The sequence below is a fragment of the Ascidiella aspersa genome, chromosome 9 (genome assembly GCF_963924565.1).
Source record: "Ascidiella aspersa chromosome 9, kaAscAspe10.2, whole genome shotgun sequence".
Taxonomy (NCBI): domain Eukaryota; kingdom Metazoa; phylum Chordata; class Ascidiacea; order Phlebobranchia; family Ascidiidae; genus Ascidiella; species Ascidiella aspersa.
The window spans coordinates 8,512,577-8,533,332 of record NC_139455.1 but is presented as its reverse complement, the minus strand read 5'-3'; the positions used below and the strand labels follow the sequence as shown (position 1 = coordinate 8,533,332).

The following is a 20,756-nucleotide window of genomic DNA, read 5'->3' as shown; positions in this document are numbered from 1 at the left end:
TGTAAATTTACAAGGCTCTTTGTAAAGCATATACCGCCCAAGAGAGCTATAGTGGGTGGGAAACACTAGGTAAGATTGTGATTATTTTACCGATTAAATTCGCAAAGTTCAGCGAAAACAAATTATTTTTTTGGTATTTCGACAATGACACAACGAAATGACGTGTGTATGATTGGGTCAAACTCTGGTCATTCTGAGCACAGCTTGTCCGGCTGCATCGCTCCTACCAGCATCGAGTGTGGCAACGGTGGAAAGGTGCCATCAAGGTCCAAAACAATCTGTTAATTAAACGGAGCGGAATTGAAAAAAAAAATTTTTTTTTCTTTGGCCAGGTAGGCTAGACTAAAGCGCCGTATAGAAATTCGTTCAGTTTCATCTCGAATTCGGGATGCAACAGACGTTTAAAAATTATCGCGATCGGTTATAAACATTAATATCGGGTAAAGTCGATTTAAACCAAGGCTACGGAGTAAGACTCCGACTCGGGACTCGACGGAGTCGGACTCGGGACTCGACTAAGACCGCGTAAAACTACTCGAGTCCAAAGTCCGACGTGCGCATGCGCAGTATCACTTTTTTTAACTGTTAAGGCGGCAAAATATAAGTTGTAAAAGTGTAATAGCTTAGTTGCGTAAATGGGTAAAATACAGGCTGTAGAGTCGGAGCTGGACTCGGGACTCGACAAAATCTTACATTTGGCCGGAGTCGGACTCGGGAATCGGGTGTATTTTTTTGGCCGGAGTCGGACTCGGGTTGTTTTTAACCGACTTCGCAGCCCTGATTTAAACCCTTAAGCCCCCTACTAGTTGCATCACTGAAGAGGTGCGATCAAAGTCTACAACAATTTGTTAATTAAACGGTGCGGAAATGGTTTCATCATGTCTTTTATTACGAATATTAATATTTTTTATAATTTTTTTTTCATATTCAAAAAATATGGTCCATTCTTAATATTGTGGTATAATTCTCTATTTAAAATTTATTTCGTAAACATGTTTAATTTGCTTTATTTATTTTGTGATAACTCTTGGTGCTGTGTAGCTTCTGGTATCGCTCCTCCTGTCATTTAGACTTCCCGCCGCGTGTTGTAATTTTGTTTGTCGAAACTTCCTAGTCGTCTTATGCTTCAGGTATGCCAACGAAATACTAATTACTTACATCTGGCCGATTTAGGCTGTATAAGAACCACTAAAAATCGTTAAAATCCGCAGTTACACTGTTCAATTGCGGGTCTTGATCGCGCGCGTTTCGGGAGGTGAAATTATTGAAGTTATCGTAAGTAAACCTGTAAGTACTGATTACCGCTTGTTCAATCGCAATAAATATTATTTCATTGTAGCCATACACACACATGCAAGAACTTTTTATGCGAAGGTTTTTTCTGGGCCTCTAAATAACGTCATTAATTTCCCCATATTGTTTGTTTCATAAACTATTGGGAATATGTTGACTGGCATTGCGGCCGCGGAAAAAGTCAACTTATGCACAGTTAACTATTGTAACAAACATTTATCAAATGACAATGGTCAACCAACTCAACAGAAATGACAATTTTGTTGCTTTATAGTGGGCTACTTTAAAACTAAAATAAGCATTTCATTGTTGTTTTTTTGGCCTGGTGATCTCCTTAAATATCCAATGTGCAAATACCTACAAACAATAGTAAAGGATAAAGTGAGGTTAAAAACAATATTAATGATTGAATATGTTAAGAAAATGTGGGTTTAATTGAAAAGAAAAGAAAACAGTGTTTTTAACAACACAATCTTTACCAAGCTATTCGTAAATCCCGAGACACAGCAACCCAAAGAATGTTGTACTTTTAGATCTGCCCATTTAATTGTTTTCAAACATGTGATATAAAATGCCTTTTTTTCTTACCTCATATTTTATTTGATTCACAACAAAAAATATGAAATGTTATAATAGTTATCATGGAGTATTAAAAATGTACTGGATAGAGTTTATCACTGTTAGCTTGTTTTAATTTAATATTGATATATTAGTTTACAGAAGGACGTAATGCATTTAACACAAAAAAATAGTATATTGCTCAATATAGTGACATTTATTAATGTTATGTCGACAAACAAGTCATAATTGACCCAACAGCTGCAAGGCCAAGTAATGTTTGCACAAAACACACGAAAACAATCTATTTAAATAGTGCAATCTATTTAAGTTTCAAGTTGAGACTGGTATTATTTGCGGTTCAAAATGGCCATACTGCAAAAATTTTATAATTGTTTGCAGTTAATTTCAGATCTTTTAAATAAAATATATTTATTCAATTTAAAAATCTTGGATTAACTTCTAAATTATGTATTTCATCTTCTAAAAGAATATACAGATGTAAAATGAAGAATATACAACTCATCTAAAATTATTTAATCTTATTAGTTGACCTTGATATGTATATATTTGTTTGTTGGTTTTTTCAAGATATGTATATATTTTGTTTTTTATTTTTTTATTTGGCATTTACTTTCTAAATGTAACAAAAATCGTGCATTGATAATCAACCAATCATTGCCATGTTTGCAACAAACTGATAGGGGGGTTGTAAACAGCAGTTTACTCTGTTAAATTTTAACAGAGTTAACAAATATAAACTGGAACATGTAGGCTGGGCTAAAGAACTTTAAAAAAAAGAAAAATGCAAATATTGACAAAGTGCTATGCATACCTATTCACAAATATCAAATCGAGCAGGATAAGGTTTTTGATAGCTAAGCTTATACTGTATTTAAGTTTTAGTTTGGAATTTTTGAAATTTATAACAAATATAATATCACATATTATGAAACAGTAAGAGCTAAAATGTTATTAACTTAAAGGCTGGATATGTCATAATTTTTAAAACATGAGAAAAAGAGTTCTCATTATAGGAGCAGGGGCCAGTGGCCTTACCGCTATTAAATGTTGCTTGGATGAAGACATTGAACCAGTGTGTTATGAAAGAAGTCATGACATTGGCGGTATGACATAATGGACATTATAGTTGTTTTCAGATGTTACTATCAATCCCATGTATCTGAAAAAATAAAAATGAATCATTTGAAAATACAGATTAGTCAAACATGTATTTGATACATGTAACACATATTGTTTTGTCATTTAAGGTTTGTGGCGTTATGAAGAAAATGAGAAAACGGGTGCTGGTGTCTACAAGTCCACAATCATCAACACAAGCAAGGAAATAATGTGCTTTTCAGATTTTCCCATTCCCAAGGAGTTCCCAAACTTTATGCACCACACCAAAATAATGGAATACTTTCGATTATATTGCGAACAGTTAAGTAATTTTTTTTTTTTTTTCACAGTAACAAGTATAAATGATTGCCTTTAGCTGAAACTAAATAAGTACATAATATGGTACCAGTGATGTAAAAAATTATTGGATCGAGTAGATACCTATTGTCATGTGAAGTACCTGTCTGACACTAGGGTGGACAGGTGGCAATCTGATACCAAATTAATATAGCTATTTTAGTCATGATTTCCGATCCAATGCAGTTTAAAATGTAAATTATCAAAAATAGGTCAATAACAAAAGGTTATTACACCTTTCAATGCTAAAGAAAATTATCAGTAATAACCTGAAGAAAATTACATTTAAACAGTTTACCTTTTTGCATGTAAGTAAACTAATCGATCAAATCTAAATAGTTTTTATATCATAAAAGGGGTAAGATTTGAACATCTCAATATGCTACTGTGTACTAGTTAAACACTGAAAACAAATTTGCCTAGTCATCATAACAATTTAACATTATTGGTTACTTGCAATTCTAAAAAAACATACCATATTATATAAATTGCAATAAATAATTAAATACCATTTCTTTACCTATTTGTTAAAATGTGGTCAATGCTAACCAAGTAGTAACGAGTGTCATTTATCATTAGAGTTGGACCCTCAGCAGTATTAATATACCTTTTTGTTATAGATTTAAATTGGACAAGTATGTTACGTTAAACACTGAAGTTGAGTCTTGTCAGTTTGCGGATGACTATGAAGAAACTGGTCGTTGGTAAACAACTTTTAAATAGTTATATAAGATAATAACAAGATTTTGATTTACTTTTAATAGAATTGATTTTTTTTAAATCTTATGTATTACATAGAGTGAATAAAAAATAGTAAAACAGTTATTTTTTTGTAATGAACTTCAATTAAATAATAAATGGCATTATATTTACTACAGGAAGGTCAAATCAATTAATTTGCAAACTTCCGAAAAGAAAACTGAAATATTTGATGGTGTATTAGTTGCTGTGGGACACCATGCAAAACCAAATTTTCCATTGAAATCCTTTTCAGGTATTAACACAAACTTATTTAAAAAAAGGCCTAGAAATGAGGGTGAAAATTCTTTTGGATTTTGTAATCACCATACCTTTAGGGTTTGTGTTGTGTAAAAATGCAATTTAGAACAAACCAAATAAGTCAGTTTTTGTAAAATAATAATTTGTTTTTATTGGTTTGATGGCCAAACTTTATTAGCAAAACATCATTTAGGAATTAAACAAGGTAGTGAACAACTAGCTAGTTATTAAAAAGTAATATGCCTTGGTCCCAGCTTTATAGTATGCTGGATTGCCAACAATAAATATAGTTCAACCTTAGCCTAACAAGTGTCCTATTTGAAAACAAATCTATGTGTCAGCCAATGATAAAACTTTTGTTGTGCTATATTCTAAATTATTTTGGTCTATAACAACAAAAATGTTTGTCAAAGTAAACTTTCTCAAAAAATACAAAACCTCTATATAGATATTATTAATATCATTCTTAACTTTTAAGGTATTGAAAACTTTAAGGGAAAGTATCTGCACAGCCATTCTTATCGTCATACTAAAGGATATGAGGACAAGAATATTTTAGTTGTTGGAATAGGAAACTCCGGAGTTGATATATCTGTGGAACTCAGCAGAGTCGGAAAACAAGTTGGTTAAAATTTTTACACTGCTAACCTACGTTCTTTATCACAACAATGCTATATAATTTTACTGTAAATTCAGGTTACTCACATTAGCACATATAAGACTTTTGTTAAACCAGTCTTAAAATGATGACACAAACCTGTAACTTCACATTTTATAACTTATATTGCAACCCACTTTATTAAGTGATTTTTTTGTGACTTACTTAGAATAATTGTCCACAAAAAACATGCATAACCTGTAAATCTTGAACACTATTTGTGTATTATATATACAGGATTTGCCAGAAAATAAACTAAATCGTATGTTCAAACTATATAGATTTCTATGCTCATCCTTAGTGTAGACCAGTATTGCCGCTAAGCATTATTTTGTTGCGCAAGTTAACATATTTTTGGTAACCTGCAACCTTTTTTCATGTAATTGCACAGGTAAAAAGTTTTGGACCCCCCAAAAAGGATATTTAATTGTAATACATTCAGTAGCCAATGTTTAGTATACTAAATTTAAAATGAGTCCAAACTGCAAATGGGCCTCTTTGAGTACTACTTGGTTGATATTTAGGGCATTTTACATACTGTTTTCTGTTCAAGTGCAACATTACACAAATACAAAGTTGTTAACTTTACCCTTATCAATCTACTAGCTAAAATTCTTACCATAAAACCTTCTGTGTCTTCCTATCAGGTTTTTCTTAGCACAAGAAGAGGTACATGGCTGATGAACAGAGTTGGTGAAAATGGCAGGCCAGGTGACATAGATTTGTTGACAAGGTAAAGTGCCATGTGGCAAACCACCTAACCTAAAAGTTATATAATTGTAACAAAGTTTATTATTAAGTTAAGACTGTTTATAAAACAGGTATAAAACATAAAATAATATCTTAAAATTGCACAGAAAAAAGACTGATTGCAATGTCCGACTTCACGAAAATCGTTGGTAAAAGGCATTTTACAACATGTAAATTCTGCAAGTGGGACATTGCGGTGAGTCTTTTTTCTGAAAAATTTTAAGAAATGATTTTATGTTTTATGTCTTAGTTAGATCATCTGATACGAAAGCAAGGATCATTCTGTTTTACATCTTATTTTCAGCGGGAGATACCTTATTTTCAAAACGGTTTCAGCAAAAGTTGATTATTAAGCTTACTGTAACACAACAGATTTTTTTATTTTGAAATGCTTATATATTTATTATGGTATTGTTAAAGGTTGCCAAACATGTAAGAGTTGCTCCTAATAAAAATACCATGGATTCCTGTAGTACAGATAAAATTTGAACCCAATTTAAAAACAACAACAAATTATTGTGTTTGGATTTACAAAACAAATGGCCGTAAAATGATCTGAGCAAATATGGTTTTACAAAGTTGCTGTTAAGATGTAGCTAAATTTACCGATTCTTTTCGCATTTAAACAAATTCAAATCATAAATAAAAATAATACATGTACACAAGCTTGAACAGTTAATAATAAGGGTGCAATGACATATGAAAGGCAAACTTTATAAGAGGGTTCGGCAACCTTTTATATACAGTGTACAAGTTTGTGAATAATTTTAAAATATCAACAACTCACATGCCGAACATTTTTCTATGTTTGACTTTGCACTGGCAACCAAGGCTGCGGAGTCGGTTAAACACAGCACATACCGGACTCGAGTAGTGTACTTGTGTCCGGAGTCCAACTCTGCAGTCCTGCTGTGATCTGACATGTACCTTACAAATGGTCTGACATCTAATTAACTCATCTGGGAGGCGCCATTTAACCTAATTCCATAAGTTAATTTTTGTAAAAAAACCTTAGCCTTGCTCAAAACAACGAATTGTCACGAGCACAATACTGTTCCCGCTATTTTGGAATATATTTGCGACACAAACACTGCCGAATCATTTGGCATGCCCTGAAAGCTTTATAATATGTATTTAAACAATACCAAAGTAAAAGTGATTTTGTGTTTTCATAGTTACAAAAAAATTCACCGGTAAAGGCACTTAAATACTTTGTGTATCAACCTAAATATTGGTGGCTATCGAAAAAAATATTGGAAACCATGCTGCAACTAAACTTTAGTACTGCTGTATGTCTTTTTCATTTCAGTGTTAAACTGATATTTTTGACTAACATTGTTATGATAAAAATAACAATTAAAACTTTTCTTTCAGGTTTAATACAGTGCTTTTAGGAATTTTGCCATATAGTGTTACAAACTCATTTGTGGAAGGAATGTTGAACAAGAAAATTGATCATGAAGTCTATGGGCTTCGACCGAAGCACCATCCACTCTCAGCGGTAATATTACTAAAACTCACTAAATCAAAGATTACTAAATCAAATTAGTAGCAAGCTAAAAACTGAAATAACAGCATTGCATTTTAATATGACATAGTTCGTTTGATCTTTTTAACACTACTGTGTTAAGCATCCAACTGTAAATGATGACTTGCCAAATCGTGTCCTAAGTGGAATGCTGAGGATAAAAGGAGATGTAAAACGCTTTACTGAAGATGGTGTTGTTTTTGAGGATGGAGAATTTCAGCCAATTGATGTTGTTATCTTTGCAACTGGTTACAGCTTTTCTTTTCCATTTTTGGACCCTTCTTTGTTAGGGGTATGATAAGTCATAATTTGATAACATTAAACATTCAAAGGCTGTTTACAATGAGAATGACACTACCTTTAATTATTTTAAACTAATGGTTTATTTGCTTCAGTCATCAAAACAGTGAATTAAACTATCAGAAATAAACAGTATTTGTGTATCATAGTATCAGATGGTGTACCAACCTCTTAAGGCAAGGCATATTCTACTGGTTTGATTCAAAATTGTTAACATTCAAGTATTTTTTGATAAAGACATTTTTTGATAAATATTGCAATATGTGTTTAGAAAGAAACCAACAATGTGAAGCTATACAAGTATATCTTTCCACCTAGTGTCAGGAAAGGTACTCTTGCAGTAATTGGGGGCATTCAGCCCATTGGAGCAATATTTCCAATATCAGAGTTGCAGTGTAGATGGATTACAAAGGTGTTCAAAGGTATACTCTGTTCCTAAAAAATTTAAACATGTTTGGCCTGTTTTTAAAAACGATGTATACTGATAAATAGTAAATTTGCTGTATTAAAAGCACCTCATTACATTTTCAAATGGTTAGACATGCGCATGCACTCAAGTCTGTATGCAGGCATACCAACCACTTTATTGTTAAAAATTTGCAGTCCACCACCATTTCAATTCTGTAAAAACTGTGCTAACTGGTAACATAAAGGGCATACTAACAAGTATGTTAGGTGGTATTAGGTAGGGGATGTTAAATTCAGTTCTTTAATCTTGCATTAAGACGTAATAAGAATATCAAAGCCCATACAGAAGTAGGTATCATTTTGGACGTTTCGAATAACTCTTTATTCATTTTCAACCATGATACCTACTTCTGTATGGGCTTTGATATTCTTATTACGTCTTACTACAACCTCCAACCATTATGCTCCAAAATCTTGCATTACTTTTAGGAATTGACTACCTGTCTATATTTTATGAATAAAGAATATGTGAGTGCAGGTCAATATTATTTTTGAATGGATAACTTTACAGTTCATACTAGACATCAACCGATATTCATTTTTCGGACCGATACCGATACCCGATTTTTTACAATTTTTCAACCGATATCCGATACCGATTTTTTTATATACCTGGGAAATGTTCAAAACTTGAATAAATTGAAAATTAAATCCTGATTATGTTTTGGTTTATACACCTTTATTAATTATTAAACTATTATTTTGCATATTAACTTGGTGTGATGCTAAAACCAAAATGTTTTTCATGAAAAAATTGACAAGTTGTTTGTTGTACAGGAAAAGTTATCATATTTTTGTACTAAAATATCGGAAAAAGTATCGGCCTGCATTTACCGATACCGATATATCGGCCGATATTATCGGTAAACCGATATATAGGTCTATCTCTAGTTCATACACATACTAATTATTAAATATTTTACTTTAGGAGTTGTATCAGCCACAGCCATTAGACTCAAAAATACAAAGAATATATATTTGTTAATTATGGTTTAAAAACATATTAAACATATTCTTTATTCAATATGGTTCAAAAACATAGTAAACAGTAATAACTTTTAAATGTTTAAAAACTACTTTTGCAAAAAACTAAGGAACTTCCAAGCTTCCTACAGAAATAGAAATGGAAAAGGACATTCAAATGAAGAAGGAAGCCATGCAACAGCGTTACTATGATTCTCCCAGACACACTATACAGGTTTAAACTAAACTTGTTTTTTGTTTAAGATTGTTTTCATGAAAAACAATGGTTTTACAACAAAATAACAGATGTATTTTTCTGCAATCAGGTTGATTATATGCCATACATGGATGAAATAGCTGAACAATTTGGTGTTAGGCCTAACATTTCCTCTATAATGTTGAGTGATCCGAGATTGGCATACATGGTAATTTTTAATAATAAAATTTATATACACAAGTTGTATAGCTTTAGCCCTATTACATTTATTTTTGTGTTTGCGCTACATTTAGGGATGTTCAAAGTAGAATATCGAATCCCTGGATTCGAATCCAAATGGGATTCGAATCCAATTCTGCCGTTTATTTCGGGTAATTGGAACCGATATAATTTAATGTTTTACCGCCGATTGCCTAATTGCACAAACGCATGTGGTAAGTTGGCCTGTCGCTGCGGCGACCAATTTATTAGTGCTTGCTTTAATGTAACCTGGTAGTGTTTTTTCAGGCGACAAATTACCGCGTCTCGCGATAAACGTTCGTCTAATAATTGAGTGTCAATCAAGCGTTATTGGCCGAGCGCCTAACATGTAATGCCAGGTGCGTTGTTTGCAATTTCCCTAAATGCGTTAAGTTGCAAAAGTAATATTACGTTGTAAAACGTGCTGGCCGTCCACAAAATGCGCTATAGGGTTACTTAAGGTCAACTTTAGGCCAATATTCAGCCAGGTTATGCAATTATGCACAGCTTAATTGTCAAGAATTCGTTATGTCAATAGCAACTTTGTTGGTAAAACAATAAGCACTAAGACAATGCTTGAAAAAACTGTATCGAATTGCTTAAGACTTATGTGTGCAGTGTTTCATTGTACTCACTATTGGCAAAAATATAAGTTTTGGCAACAACCTGGACAGTTGACATATTACAGTTTACACAACTGAAATGACAGTTGTAAAGAATGTTAAACATATGGGAGATTTTTTTTATTATAATGTACACATGTTAGAAAATTGTTTGGGTGATTTATTGCTGTGATTGTGAGCCCTGTGGGGTAGATTAACATTAATCCCTTCCCCAAACAAAATCGAGGTTAAATAATTTAATAAAAATATACTAGGATTCGCTATTCTGGATTCGTTATTCTAGATTCAAAACCTATTATTCTAGAATACCTTGGTATTCTACTTTGAACATCCCTAGCTACATTGCCTTCATTTATTGTTAAGACTTCAATCAGATTAAAAAAAGGTAAACTTTTATTTTTAGTTGTTGTTCGGGGGTTGCACACCATACCAGTTTAGGTTAAAAGGTCCAGGAAAGTGGTCAAAAGCAAGGGAGATGATAATGAGTCAAAATGAAAGGATTACCTACCCTTTAAAAACAAGGCCAACTGTTATTAGAATCAAAGACTCTAGCTACATAAAACAAATAATTTTAGTTATGGTGGTTGCATTTCTGTTGTATTATGCGATGTAACTTCCAATTAAAACATTAAAATGTGACATGTCATAAATTGAATTAATGACTTATCATAATGTTTAGTCTTCTGCTTGAATAACATTCAACTGCTTACAAATTATTTAACTGAGTTATGTTTATATGTCTGCCTAATTATAAACTAATTCATATTTTACTGTACAACAGAACATTTTATTAAGATTATGTATTTTTTGTGAATCTTTTATTGTTCTTCTGTTATGGAATTGTATAAGTCCTGGTTTGTGGATTATCTGATAGAACATTTCTGTGAATTTTTCAATTAATCCTATTTGTTTAAAAAATGCATAAACTGTCTAACATGTGTAATTTAAGTATATAACTGTATTTTGCTGATTGGGAAATACTAAATGCATAAATCATTTTCCAGTATGAGTTTTTAAGTAACATTATAAATAGACAAGAATATGTTAGAGTATTTAAAAAAAGGGTTAATTTAACAAGAAAGGAGGTGTTATTGTTTTAATTGAAAACTAGACAGGTCTAACCTGAAAAAAAAAACACTTTGATCTTTATTAAAAACAAAGCATTAACTATAGTTGTACTTGTGGAAAGCTATACTAGAATAACTGATATTACTATTTAGTATTGAATTTTTTCATTTGTTTATTAGTCTGCTTAAATCAAACCCCAACTGTCCTTTGGTTTTGGATTATTTTTGAAATTGGTTAAATCAACTAAGATATTTTACATGCCTTAAACTTTAAGTTGTTTAATTCTGTACTTTCCTGCTTGCCATTGCTTATCTTATCATGTGGTGAGATGGGTTTATCTATAAGTGTTTGACTGCTATGTTTATATATTTGTAGTTTAGTTTGGCATAACAGACCCTGACCTTCTCACCAACTACAGCTACAGGTGAGAGTGCAGGTATTTTTTTCATGTTTGTTTTTAGGAATTACTTCACGGCTTACAAATCACGATTTAAATGTGGCTCTAAAAGAAAACTTAATTAATGTTGAACAACTACATTAACAAGTATTTTATCCATACATACATACATACATATAAATAAACAGTTTTGTCATATAAGAACTATGTATATATATATATGAAACCTATATGGAAATATAGAATAAAACGATTGTTAAAAAAACAACTAGGTAGGGGGAGTATGCATTTAATGGCAGTTTTCACCTTGGGTATGCAGTCCTAAAAATTATGTGCAGGTAACAACACAGTGTTTGCACAGGAAAAAATAAATATTTCCGTACATCGCCCTGGATGTTTGAACTTTAAAATAGATTAATAAATAGTTCAAACTACCGTTTGTTCAGTTAACTTGTTGGGGGTCTCAAGGAAACTTCTTTAATGTTGAACATCAATTACATTAGCAGTTGATTCCATTTCATCCATCCAAGAACGTAAATAAAAAAGAGTTTCCATTTAAGGACTGCATTTATATATATGTATATATATCACTTAAAAACAAAACGGAGATTAAATTATGAGTGATTTACTCACCCTCAATCAAACACTAACCGATACACTAAATGCTGGTTCACACTAGACGCGTCTAGCGTTAACGTAAAACGTATTTAAATAACACTTGCGGTTGCGGAAAAGTTGAAAGATTTCAACTTTAACGCTTTCGGTTAGAATCGAGGAAAATTGCTGTTTACGCTGGCAACGCGTTATGTGTGAACTGGACGACGTTATCCGTTAGACGTTAACATGTCTAGTGTGAACAGCCTAAACCCAGTGTAGTAAACAAGTCATTGCAAAATGAATTAAGTCCCAGTGAAGTCTTTGGCAAAATAACTTTCAAAGACTTTTTGAATAAATAACAAGTCAAGTCCAAGTCATCAGTTGTGCAAGTCAAGTCTCAGTCAAGTCATAATTTGAGCAAGTCAACTTCAAGTCACATCCTTGTCAGAAAAATAAAACGTTAAACTATTACAATTTTTCACTAGTACGATTATAACTAATAACTGAACTAAAAAATAAGAAAAACGTAACACATGCAAGTGATTTGTTTTATTAGCAAGAATTTTCATAAATTACTCAATATTATAAAAAATATTTAAAGAAAACACTTCATTTTAACCAAAGTCATTTGGCCAAAAGAATAAAGTCAAGTCATTTTAAAACAGTGACTAAGTGCATTTAATTTAAGTCGTTGACTTGAGTCTTTACGCTTAAAATTTTTCCTTGTATATCAGCAGTTTATCCTTTACTTTAGGTGAGCCACTGCAATCAATGTTCTCAAATAGTTATAATATACTAATAGTTTTTAGCAGGCAAAGTCACTGCTTATTGGAGATACAAGAAAGCGGTGATCACTTTGCTGCTGAGTCGACTCAACTTGTTTTTTGGTTTCCCGCGCTTGATCGACTGTCAAAACGCGAAGTATCCAAGCATGACATGACGCAGCAAAATTAGGATTAATGGTTGCATTGTTTATGATAGGCGTTGATGCAATGATACTATACTAGCATCATTGGTTTATGTACGACCTGTGACTGCGTCTTCCTTGCGCAAAAAATGCTACTGGCTATGTTGAAAGCATTTCTGTTTGTTTGTTTGTTGGAATTAGAACAGAACAAGCTTTCGTTCAGATTTAAATGCATTTACAAATTGCTATTGTAGTTTAATTGCAGCTATGCTCGAAATTGGTGAGATCAATTGGTTTTAAATAATGAATAAACGGGTACTAATAATAGGAGCTGGAGCCAGCGGTCTTACTGCAATTAAGTGCTGCTTAGATGAAAATATTGATCCAGTGTGTTATGAAAGGAGTCCTGACATTGGTGGTAAGTAATATCATTAAATTTATCTCAAGTTGTGCACATTAAACACTTTTACTGCTGTATATTGTATTTATGTTATTTTTTTAGTTAAATTGTCCTTATAATTTGACGAGTTTACCAATTTTAATAGTTTAACAGTTTATTTTCATGTCAAAGACATGACTTGAAATTGACTTGCTCTCATAATGACTTGACTTTTGCAACCGATGTCTTGGACTGGGACTTGACTTGTATTTTTTGCAAAATACTTGACTTGGACTTGAGTTATTATTCAAATGACTTGATTTGGATTTAAGTAATTTCAAAATAAATTACTTGTTTACAACACTGTCTTAACACAACAGGTGTATGGCGATATGAAGAAAGTGAGAAGAAGGGCGGTTGTGTTTACAAGTCAACAATCATCAATACTAGCAAGGAAATGATGTGCTTCTCAGATTTTCCTATCCCCAAGGAATTCCCAAACTATATGCATAACACGAAAGTAATGGAATACTTTCGGATGTATTGCAAAGAGTTTAGTAGTTGTTTTCACTGACTTTTTGTTAAAACTTTTGGATGAATCTAATTATTCAATTATATTGATATGTGTTCAAGCATATATTTTAGATTTGTGTATCTTATCATGTGTCTGTGTATTTTAGCTGTCTAACGATATGTATATTCTCTTATTTGATATGTTTTCTCTTATTTACAAACTAAATTTAAAAACAAAAGCGCATTATTTAAAAAAAGTCACTGGTTTAAAGCGTATTTTTTTTCCTAGATTCTATTTGGAGCAATATATTACTTTTAACACTGAAGTGAAATCTTGCCAGGTTGCAGACAACTATGAGGAAACTGGTCGATGGTAAGGCCTTGATTTTTTTCTATTGTGATTGATTTTTTAATTTGCACAGTTATTTGCATTATCATGTGTAGGGCCATTACTTTGCTTGAAACTCTCTAAAATTAAAAAAGTTCCATAATTGCTGTTTCCATGAACTAAGTATGGTTTATTATTTTTTTAAATTAACAGGACTGTTAAATCCAGAAACTTGAATTCCTCTGAAACCAAAACTGAAACCTTTGATGGTGTAATTGTTGCTGTCGGACATCATGAAAAACCAAATCTACCTCTTGAAACATTTGCCGGTCAGTAGTTTAAGTGCATTAGCTCTTGAACCATATATGGTTTACCACTACCAGGTAATGTTGGACCTAATCCTGATTTGGTTTTATGACCACAACTTTGAGTCATACAACCAACCAACAGTTACACACTACTAACCATGTGCTAGGGTCAATCCGTGTATATATTAGTTAACAGGTTCTGTGGAGCTTATCAATAGTAAAACACAATGTGTCAGCCGTATAGGTTATATTTCATTTTTTAATTGAAACAATATTGCTAACAATGTAGAATATTTATATACTAACCGTAACAAACCTAATGTTCCTCACAAAAAAATGGAAAATATATCTTAGAAACTATTGCATGTTATGTAAAATAACTTTTTATGATTGTAAAGTTCATCCAGTTTGTTATTTATAAATTCCTTTTTTTTTTTAATTTAAGGCATAAACAACTTTAACGGCAAGTATCTTCATAGCCATTCCTATCGCCATTTGAGAGGTTATGAGGATCAGAATATTTTAGTTGTTGGAATTGGAAACTCTGGTGTTGATATTTCAGTAGAGCTCAGTAGGGCTGGAAAACAAGTTAGTTTGTTTAACCTGTAATTAATGATAAGTGCATTTATATTGGTGCATTTTTAACTTTTTTAAAGTGGGACATAAAAAAATATTTCGGTGTTAGTTTTAACAACAAATATCTTATTAATATATTTATAGGTTTTTTTAAGCACAAGAAGAGGTTGCTGGTTGATAAACAGAAATGGTGACTATGGTGCACCATCAGATATAAACTTAATAACAAGGTACTTTTCAATTAAGCAACACTACCTCTCTCAAAGGTTTAAAATAATAAAAATATTTTTTGCTGAGTTATTGCTTAACCTCTAACAGCTTATGTGCTGGATTTATACTTCTTTTTTTACATTATTTTATACACTGCTTGCGCATAGAACAAATATTCTTAAGACTGTTTATTTATTAAAACAGATAAAACATAAAATCATTTCTTAAAATCTTACAGATCTGTAAGACTTTAAGAAATGATTTTATGTTTTATCTGTTTTAATAAATAAACAGTCTTAAGATCTTTGGATATGAAGACAAGAATCTTTCTTTTACATTTTATTGTCCGCGGGAGATCCTTACTTTCTTAAGTGTTTCAGCTTAGAACAAATATTGGTCTTTTATTGAATTTCGCATAATAACAAACAAAAAAACTAATTTACACAAAAACTATAAAAAATTTGAATGACATTGTTTGAGTTAAATTTTTTCTCCAAGATCACTTTTGTACTTAAAACCTTATACTTTTTCTAGGTTTAATTCATGGTTACTGGCTGTCCTACCTTTTTATATTTTCAATACATTTTTTGAAATCATGTTAAACAAACGGATTGATCATGAAGCTTATGGACTTCGACCAAATCACAGAGCATTATCAGCGGTAGGTTTACTAAAACATGTAAATCTACTACAAATAGTAACCAGTCGTAAAAATTGAAGACCCTAGTCAACTTAAAATTGGTGCTTAAATCGCTTTAGAACTGTTTTTTTTTGCATGTACATAAAATTAGGAAAATTAAAGTATGTCCAATAAATGAAAAGGAATAGTTTTAAAAAAATAACTTATTCATAGTGCTTAAAAAATCAGAAATCAAGCATATGAGACTTTATTCCCCAATATTAACCTAAAATATTTGATATTTATCATAATATAATGTGTTATTGCCGCTCCATGTTAACATAGAGCTAAAATCAGATAGAATTGACATGTAATGTTGTGTTTAAAACAAGTGTGAATCATTTTTTTATAATGGTTTTGGTGGATAGCAAGCAGGAAAGGTTTGGGGAACCAGTCACACTACTAAATTAGACAAATAATGTTATTGTATTATGATGTTTATTGAACTGCATCCTGATTATGAATAATAAATGTATATTTTATTTTCTTCCACCCGAAAATTAAAACCTTCAATTGCACTGTTAAGCATCCAACTATAAATGATGACTTGCCAAGCCGGGTTTTAAGTGGAATGCTGAAAATAAAAGGCAATGTAAAATGCTTTACTGAAGATGGAGTCGTTTTTGAGGATGATGAATTTCAACCAATTGATGTTGTTATCTTTGCAACTGGTTACAGTTTCTCGTTTCCATTTTTAGACAAATCTTTAATAGAGGTACAATATTTCCTAATACCATTTAACTTTTGTTTGAATTGGTGGGTTGAACTTTTGTGATAATTATTTTCAGCATGGAACAAACAATATACAACTCTACAAGTATATATTTCCACCTGGTTTAAAAAAAAGTACTCTTGCATTTGTAGGAGGTATTCAACCTCTTGGGGCAGTTAATCCTATATCAGAACTGCAATCCAGATGGATCACAAGAGTGTTTAAAGGTATAACTGACAATTTTTCTGAATATTTAACCACCATAAAACTGGCAAGAGTAAAATTTAACCCAAAAATTTCCCCCAATAAAACTGATCTACTTGTATTTAGCATACCTCGGATAACCATGCTGGATGGTAAATTTTAATTTAAAATCATGTTTGTGAAGGAATTTCAAAGCTGCCTACTCAGAAAGAAATGGAGAAGGACATAAAAGTAAAACAGGATGAAATGCACCAGCGTTACTACAAATCTTCCAGGCACAGTGTCCAGGTTTGCAGCAACTTAATTACTTTATTTTGCAAGTTAAAAACAATTCTACCAGTAATATTCGTTTTAAGGATAATTAAATCGCACCAGTTTGCACTTAATAACACCTATTTTTTTCAATGCTGATACATTTAATCAAGCATTTTATTTATTGACATGCTAGGTTGACTATGTTCCGTACATGGATGAAATTGCTAAGCAAATTGGTGTTAGGCCTAATGCTTTTTCCTTTCTTTTGAGTGATCCAAAACTTGCATACAAGGTAAGTCTTGCTGTTTTTTTTATGTGACAATATCACTAAATTTACATTTTATGTATTATATAATATTCAAAGCCATACTTTTAACTGGTGTATTTATTATATTGTTTAAATGTCCATCAACAAAAATAAATTATGAAATGCTTACGTGCAATGTCTGATAAAATCTTATCATAATGATTTCATCACAAAAAGGGTTGATTTAAAATAAGAAAGTGTTTTTACAATTTGTTAAAATCACTCAAGATTCTGATTTAATTTATTTTTGTACATTTTGCAAACACAAATAATACAAAAATAGCACACGGACAGCGAAAAAAACTTATGCAACTTGCCATGAATTAGTCATTGGGCAAAAATTATTTTATCCTACTTAGACACCAGCTTGACTGTTTAATAAATTGGGTTATTTTTAAACAGATTTTCCGCTATTTGTTTATTTTTTCCGCTATCCTTGTAGTTTTTTCCGCTAGACTTAAACTTGACTATTGATTATTATGGACATGTTAGCAACACATTGTTTTTTTTCTTTGCTGAATTGTGCCAGACAAAACGTATCCAATCGGTTCAAAATGTTTGATACTTCGTTTAAGGAATACTAAAAATTGAATGTTTAAATGTACTTTTTCACTTGTTTGTTAAACTAATGAGGTAAATTACTTTTCAGATGTTGTTTGAAGGCTGTACATCTTACCAGTTTAGGTTAACTGGTCCAGGAAAGTGGTCAAAGGCAAGGGATATGATAATGACACAGAATAAACGAGTTATGCACCCTTTGAAAACCAGGCCGACTGTGGTTAGAACAAAATCCCACTTCAAGGAAGTAATCGTCGTATTAATCTTGTCATTTTTTTCGTATTACATGGTTTGGACTAACATAAACGATTGAGCTTTTTAAACTATATTTGTTGTTTCTGGGTGATTATGTTTTGTTAAACGCTGCTATAAGTTTTAAAATGTCGAAACTATGCATTTTGTTTTTAATATTATTATTATTTAATATAATAGATTATGATGTTATTGCGATTCATACTTAATATAAAGAGCAAACCCCTAAAGTATTTTATTGCACATTTTCTGATTTATCCCAGGCTAGCGTAGGTACGAATGGCTTGTTTAAAATCAAGAATTTTAATGCTATCGAGTGAATGCAATTAAATACAAGTGGACTTTTTAGTTACTCACACACGTATGGTTTTAATTATTTAGACAAAGCATATTTCTTTATTTCAGCTTTATGACGAGAATTTTTCTTAAGATTCGCAAACTTAATTGCACTACATATGACATAACGAAGTGTAGCTAACATTAAAAATCACATTGCAACCCATATTAGCGGTACGTCAATATTCTCTTATGTTTCCCGAAAATGTTACAATCAGTTTTATTGTTTCTCCATTTTTATTTACCCAACGCCTAAGTCGATGTGTGTTAGCCTATTTGTGTCCTTTGGCATTTCTGCGATAATCTTAATAAGATTTTTTTACAAAAAGCCTTCTCAATGATAAGAATAATTCGCGGCTTGTTATAAGTTTCCCGAACTCTACAATCTCTATAAAACATTTACGTTGGAATGGAACACAGTTCGGAATATGGCCAAAATTCGCCCAACCCCAATCCAAACTTTATCATTGATTCCTCTAATAATTTCATCACCACACAATTTCTATCCCCACCCTTTGGCTATTACCCATCACTAACCCCAAACAGGGTCAAATAATCATGTTCCAAAACCAGGGCTGCGGAGTCGGTTAAAAATAACCCGAGTCTGACTCCGGCTAAAAAAATAACCCGAGTCCGACTCCGGCCAAATGTAAGATTTTGTCGAGTCCCGAGTCCAGCTCTGACTCTACAGTAGGCCTACCATATGTCCTCTTTTCTCAAGAAAACTAAATGATTCTCCGAGGACGCTCAAAAATGTCCAAATGTCCGCTTTTTTCGCATTTTGAGATTTTGCTCATACTTTTTTTGCGCTAGCTCTAAGTTAATATTTAATTTTTGCAATGATTCCAATGGTTTCGCTGTGTTGTACACCAGGGGTCGGCAACCTTTTTTGCACTGCGGACCGGTTTAAAACTAAAATTTTGTCGCAGACCGGCCTTGAAAAAACAACAAATGTTCAGGAAAGGAAATTTATTACAACTTTTAATGCGAACTTTATGCTTGTTTTGCTGCAAAGAGATGCTCCCATCTAAGAATTATTGAACTTTCTGAAACCCGCGAGTGGCATCCGGCCAGCCAAACAATTTAGTTTAAGCCAGCCCGCGGCTCATTTCAATCAAACTTTTAGGCCTTTACGTTTTTTTTGTTAAATTACACTGGTTTAACATACTTACCAATTCCTATATTCTTACCAGCTTCTCAAAATAAGAATATTTAAGTTCGTTTTTCAACAAAATTTTAATCTTACAACCCTGCTACGGACCGGTAACCAACTCCTCGCGGACCGGTACCGGACCACGGTTGTACACCACTCCTACAGCGCTGTACAAACTCTGTTTTTGCCATCTTTAACATTAAAACGGCAAAAAGCGCGAATCTTTGAGTGTGTAAGCCTATTTCCTCTGAGCATAGTTTACTTCAACCATTTGGACTTTTTCCAGGCTTCTTATGACATTTTTAAGGATAAATAAGCGATTTTGAAGGCCGGACCAGTTTTGGCCTAGCCGGACCTGTTTTAGCGACTGTTCCAACGCCAAAATTGATCCGGATCAGTTTTGGCCCCGGACCAAATTTCGTGTACAATCATCCGTTCACTAAGTCTCGTTTGGCTTTTGTACACATCGCTTTGCCATTATAATTGTGTAGCACAGATATGTTAACTTAACGGCATGGAAATAACATATTAGTGTTACTTAACGCGGCCAAATTTATGGTGACAGGACTGCGACAAAATAGAACAAATAATAATACGACCCGTAAAAAAAAACCTGTCTTAATCTGTCGTTTATATTAATGCAAGTTGGATAATTATGAGAATCATTAATGTATTTTGCCTCGTGAATTAACCTTACTCCTTCAAGGTAGAGACTGCTATCAAGTAAAGAAATTGTTCATCTATAGCTGCTTCCTATTTCTGATATGTTTCCACTCTGATTCATTGGCATGAAAGCTTTAGTTCTGAAACACGACCACTCGTGTTTGCTTCTGGGCTATTAGGCATCGTTTATTGCTCTGTGGCTCTGTTTTACAACGAAATCAGTAGGTAAAATTCTGCGAGAAAGAATAGGAAAATACGTCACAATTCGTACTATATTT

The 20,756-nt window shown here is 32.3% G+C and overlaps 2 protein-coding genes and 1 long non-coding RNA gene across 7 annotated transcripts; 2 read left to right on the top strand and 1 right to left on the bottom strand.

The window, feature by feature from the left end:
* The first annotated feature begins 1,042 nt into the window (after positions 1-1,042).
* Positions 1,043-11,072, top strand: LOC146132279 (flavin-containing monooxygenase 5-like). Of its 5 annotated transcripts, none has more exons than XM_083397910.1 (12): positions 1,043-1,130; positions 3,123-3,294; positions 3,951-4,034; positions 4,209-4,324; positions 4,808-4,950; positions 5,635-5,720; positions 7,112-7,238; positions 7,369-7,557; positions 7,837-7,987; positions 9,128-9,231; positions 9,323-9,421; positions 10,480-11,072. In XM_083397910.1, the coding sequence occupies exons 2-12, from the start codon at positions 3,203-3,205 to the stop codon at positions 10,687-10,689; spliced, it is 1,401 nt and encodes a 466-aa protein (XP_083254036.1). In that variant the 5' UTR covers positions 1,043-1,130; positions 3,123-3,202; the 3' UTR covers positions 10,690-11,072. The 5 variants fall into 5 exon arrangements, 4 of the variants coding, with proteins under 4 accessions (XP_083254036.1, XP_083254037.1, XP_083254035.1 ...); XM_083397911.1 differs by having other exon boundaries at positions 1,112-1,275; XM_083397909.1 differs by having other exon boundaries at positions 1,112-1,287.
* On the bottom strand, positions 2,072-12,118 carry LOC146132278 (uncharacterized). Its single transcript, XR_014501697.1, has 3 exons — positions 11,977-12,118; positions 5,607-5,749; positions 2,072-3,034 (listed from the first exon to the last, which is right to left on the bottom strand). It is a non-coding gene; the product is annotated as an uncharacterized LOC146132278 (long non-coding RNA).
* A 1,686-nt stretch (positions 12,119-13,804) lies between these two features.
* Positions 13,805-18,519, top strand: LOC146132277 (flavin-containing monooxygenase 5-like). The gene is made up of 11 exons (XM_083397962.1): positions 13,805-13,976; positions 14,227-14,310; positions 14,479-14,594; positions 15,019-15,161; positions 15,294-15,379; positions 15,894-16,020; positions 16,565-16,753; positions 16,827-16,977; positions 17,139-17,242; positions 17,403-17,501; positions 18,166-18,519. Exons 1-11 carry the CDS (start codon positions 13,882-13,884, stop codon positions 18,385-18,387), a joined length of 1,416 nt encoding a protein of 471 aa, XP_083254088.1. The 5' UTR covers positions 13,805-13,881; the 3' UTR covers positions 18,388-18,519.
* The last annotated feature ends 2,237 nt before the right edge of the window (positions 18,520-20,756 follow it).

Coding starts and splice junctions, on each gene's coding strand:
- LOC146132277 (XM_083397962.1), top strand. CDS start 13,882: ATGATGTGCTTCTCAGATTTTCCTATCCCCAAGGAATTCCCAAACTAT. Junction 15,162..15,293: donor TCAGTAGGGCTGGAAAACAA/GTTAGTTTGTTT, acceptor ATATATTTATAG/GTTTTTTTAAGCACAAGAAG. Junction 17,243..17,402: donor CTTCCAGGCACAGTGTCCAG/GTTTGCAGCAAC, acceptor TTGACATGCTAG/GTTGACTATGTTCCGTACAT.
- LOC146132279 (XM_083397908.1), top strand. CDS start 2,864: ATGAGAAAAAGAGTTCTCATTATAGGAGCAGGGGCCAGTGGCCTTACC. Junction 4,951..5,634: donor TCAGCAGAGTCGGAAAACAA/GTTGGTTAAAAT, acceptor TCTTCCTATCAG/GTTTTTCTTAGCACAAGAAG. Junction 7,988..9,127: donor GATTACAAAGGTGTTCAAAG/GTATACTCTGTT, acceptor CAAAAAACTAAG/GAACTTCCAAGCTTCCTACA.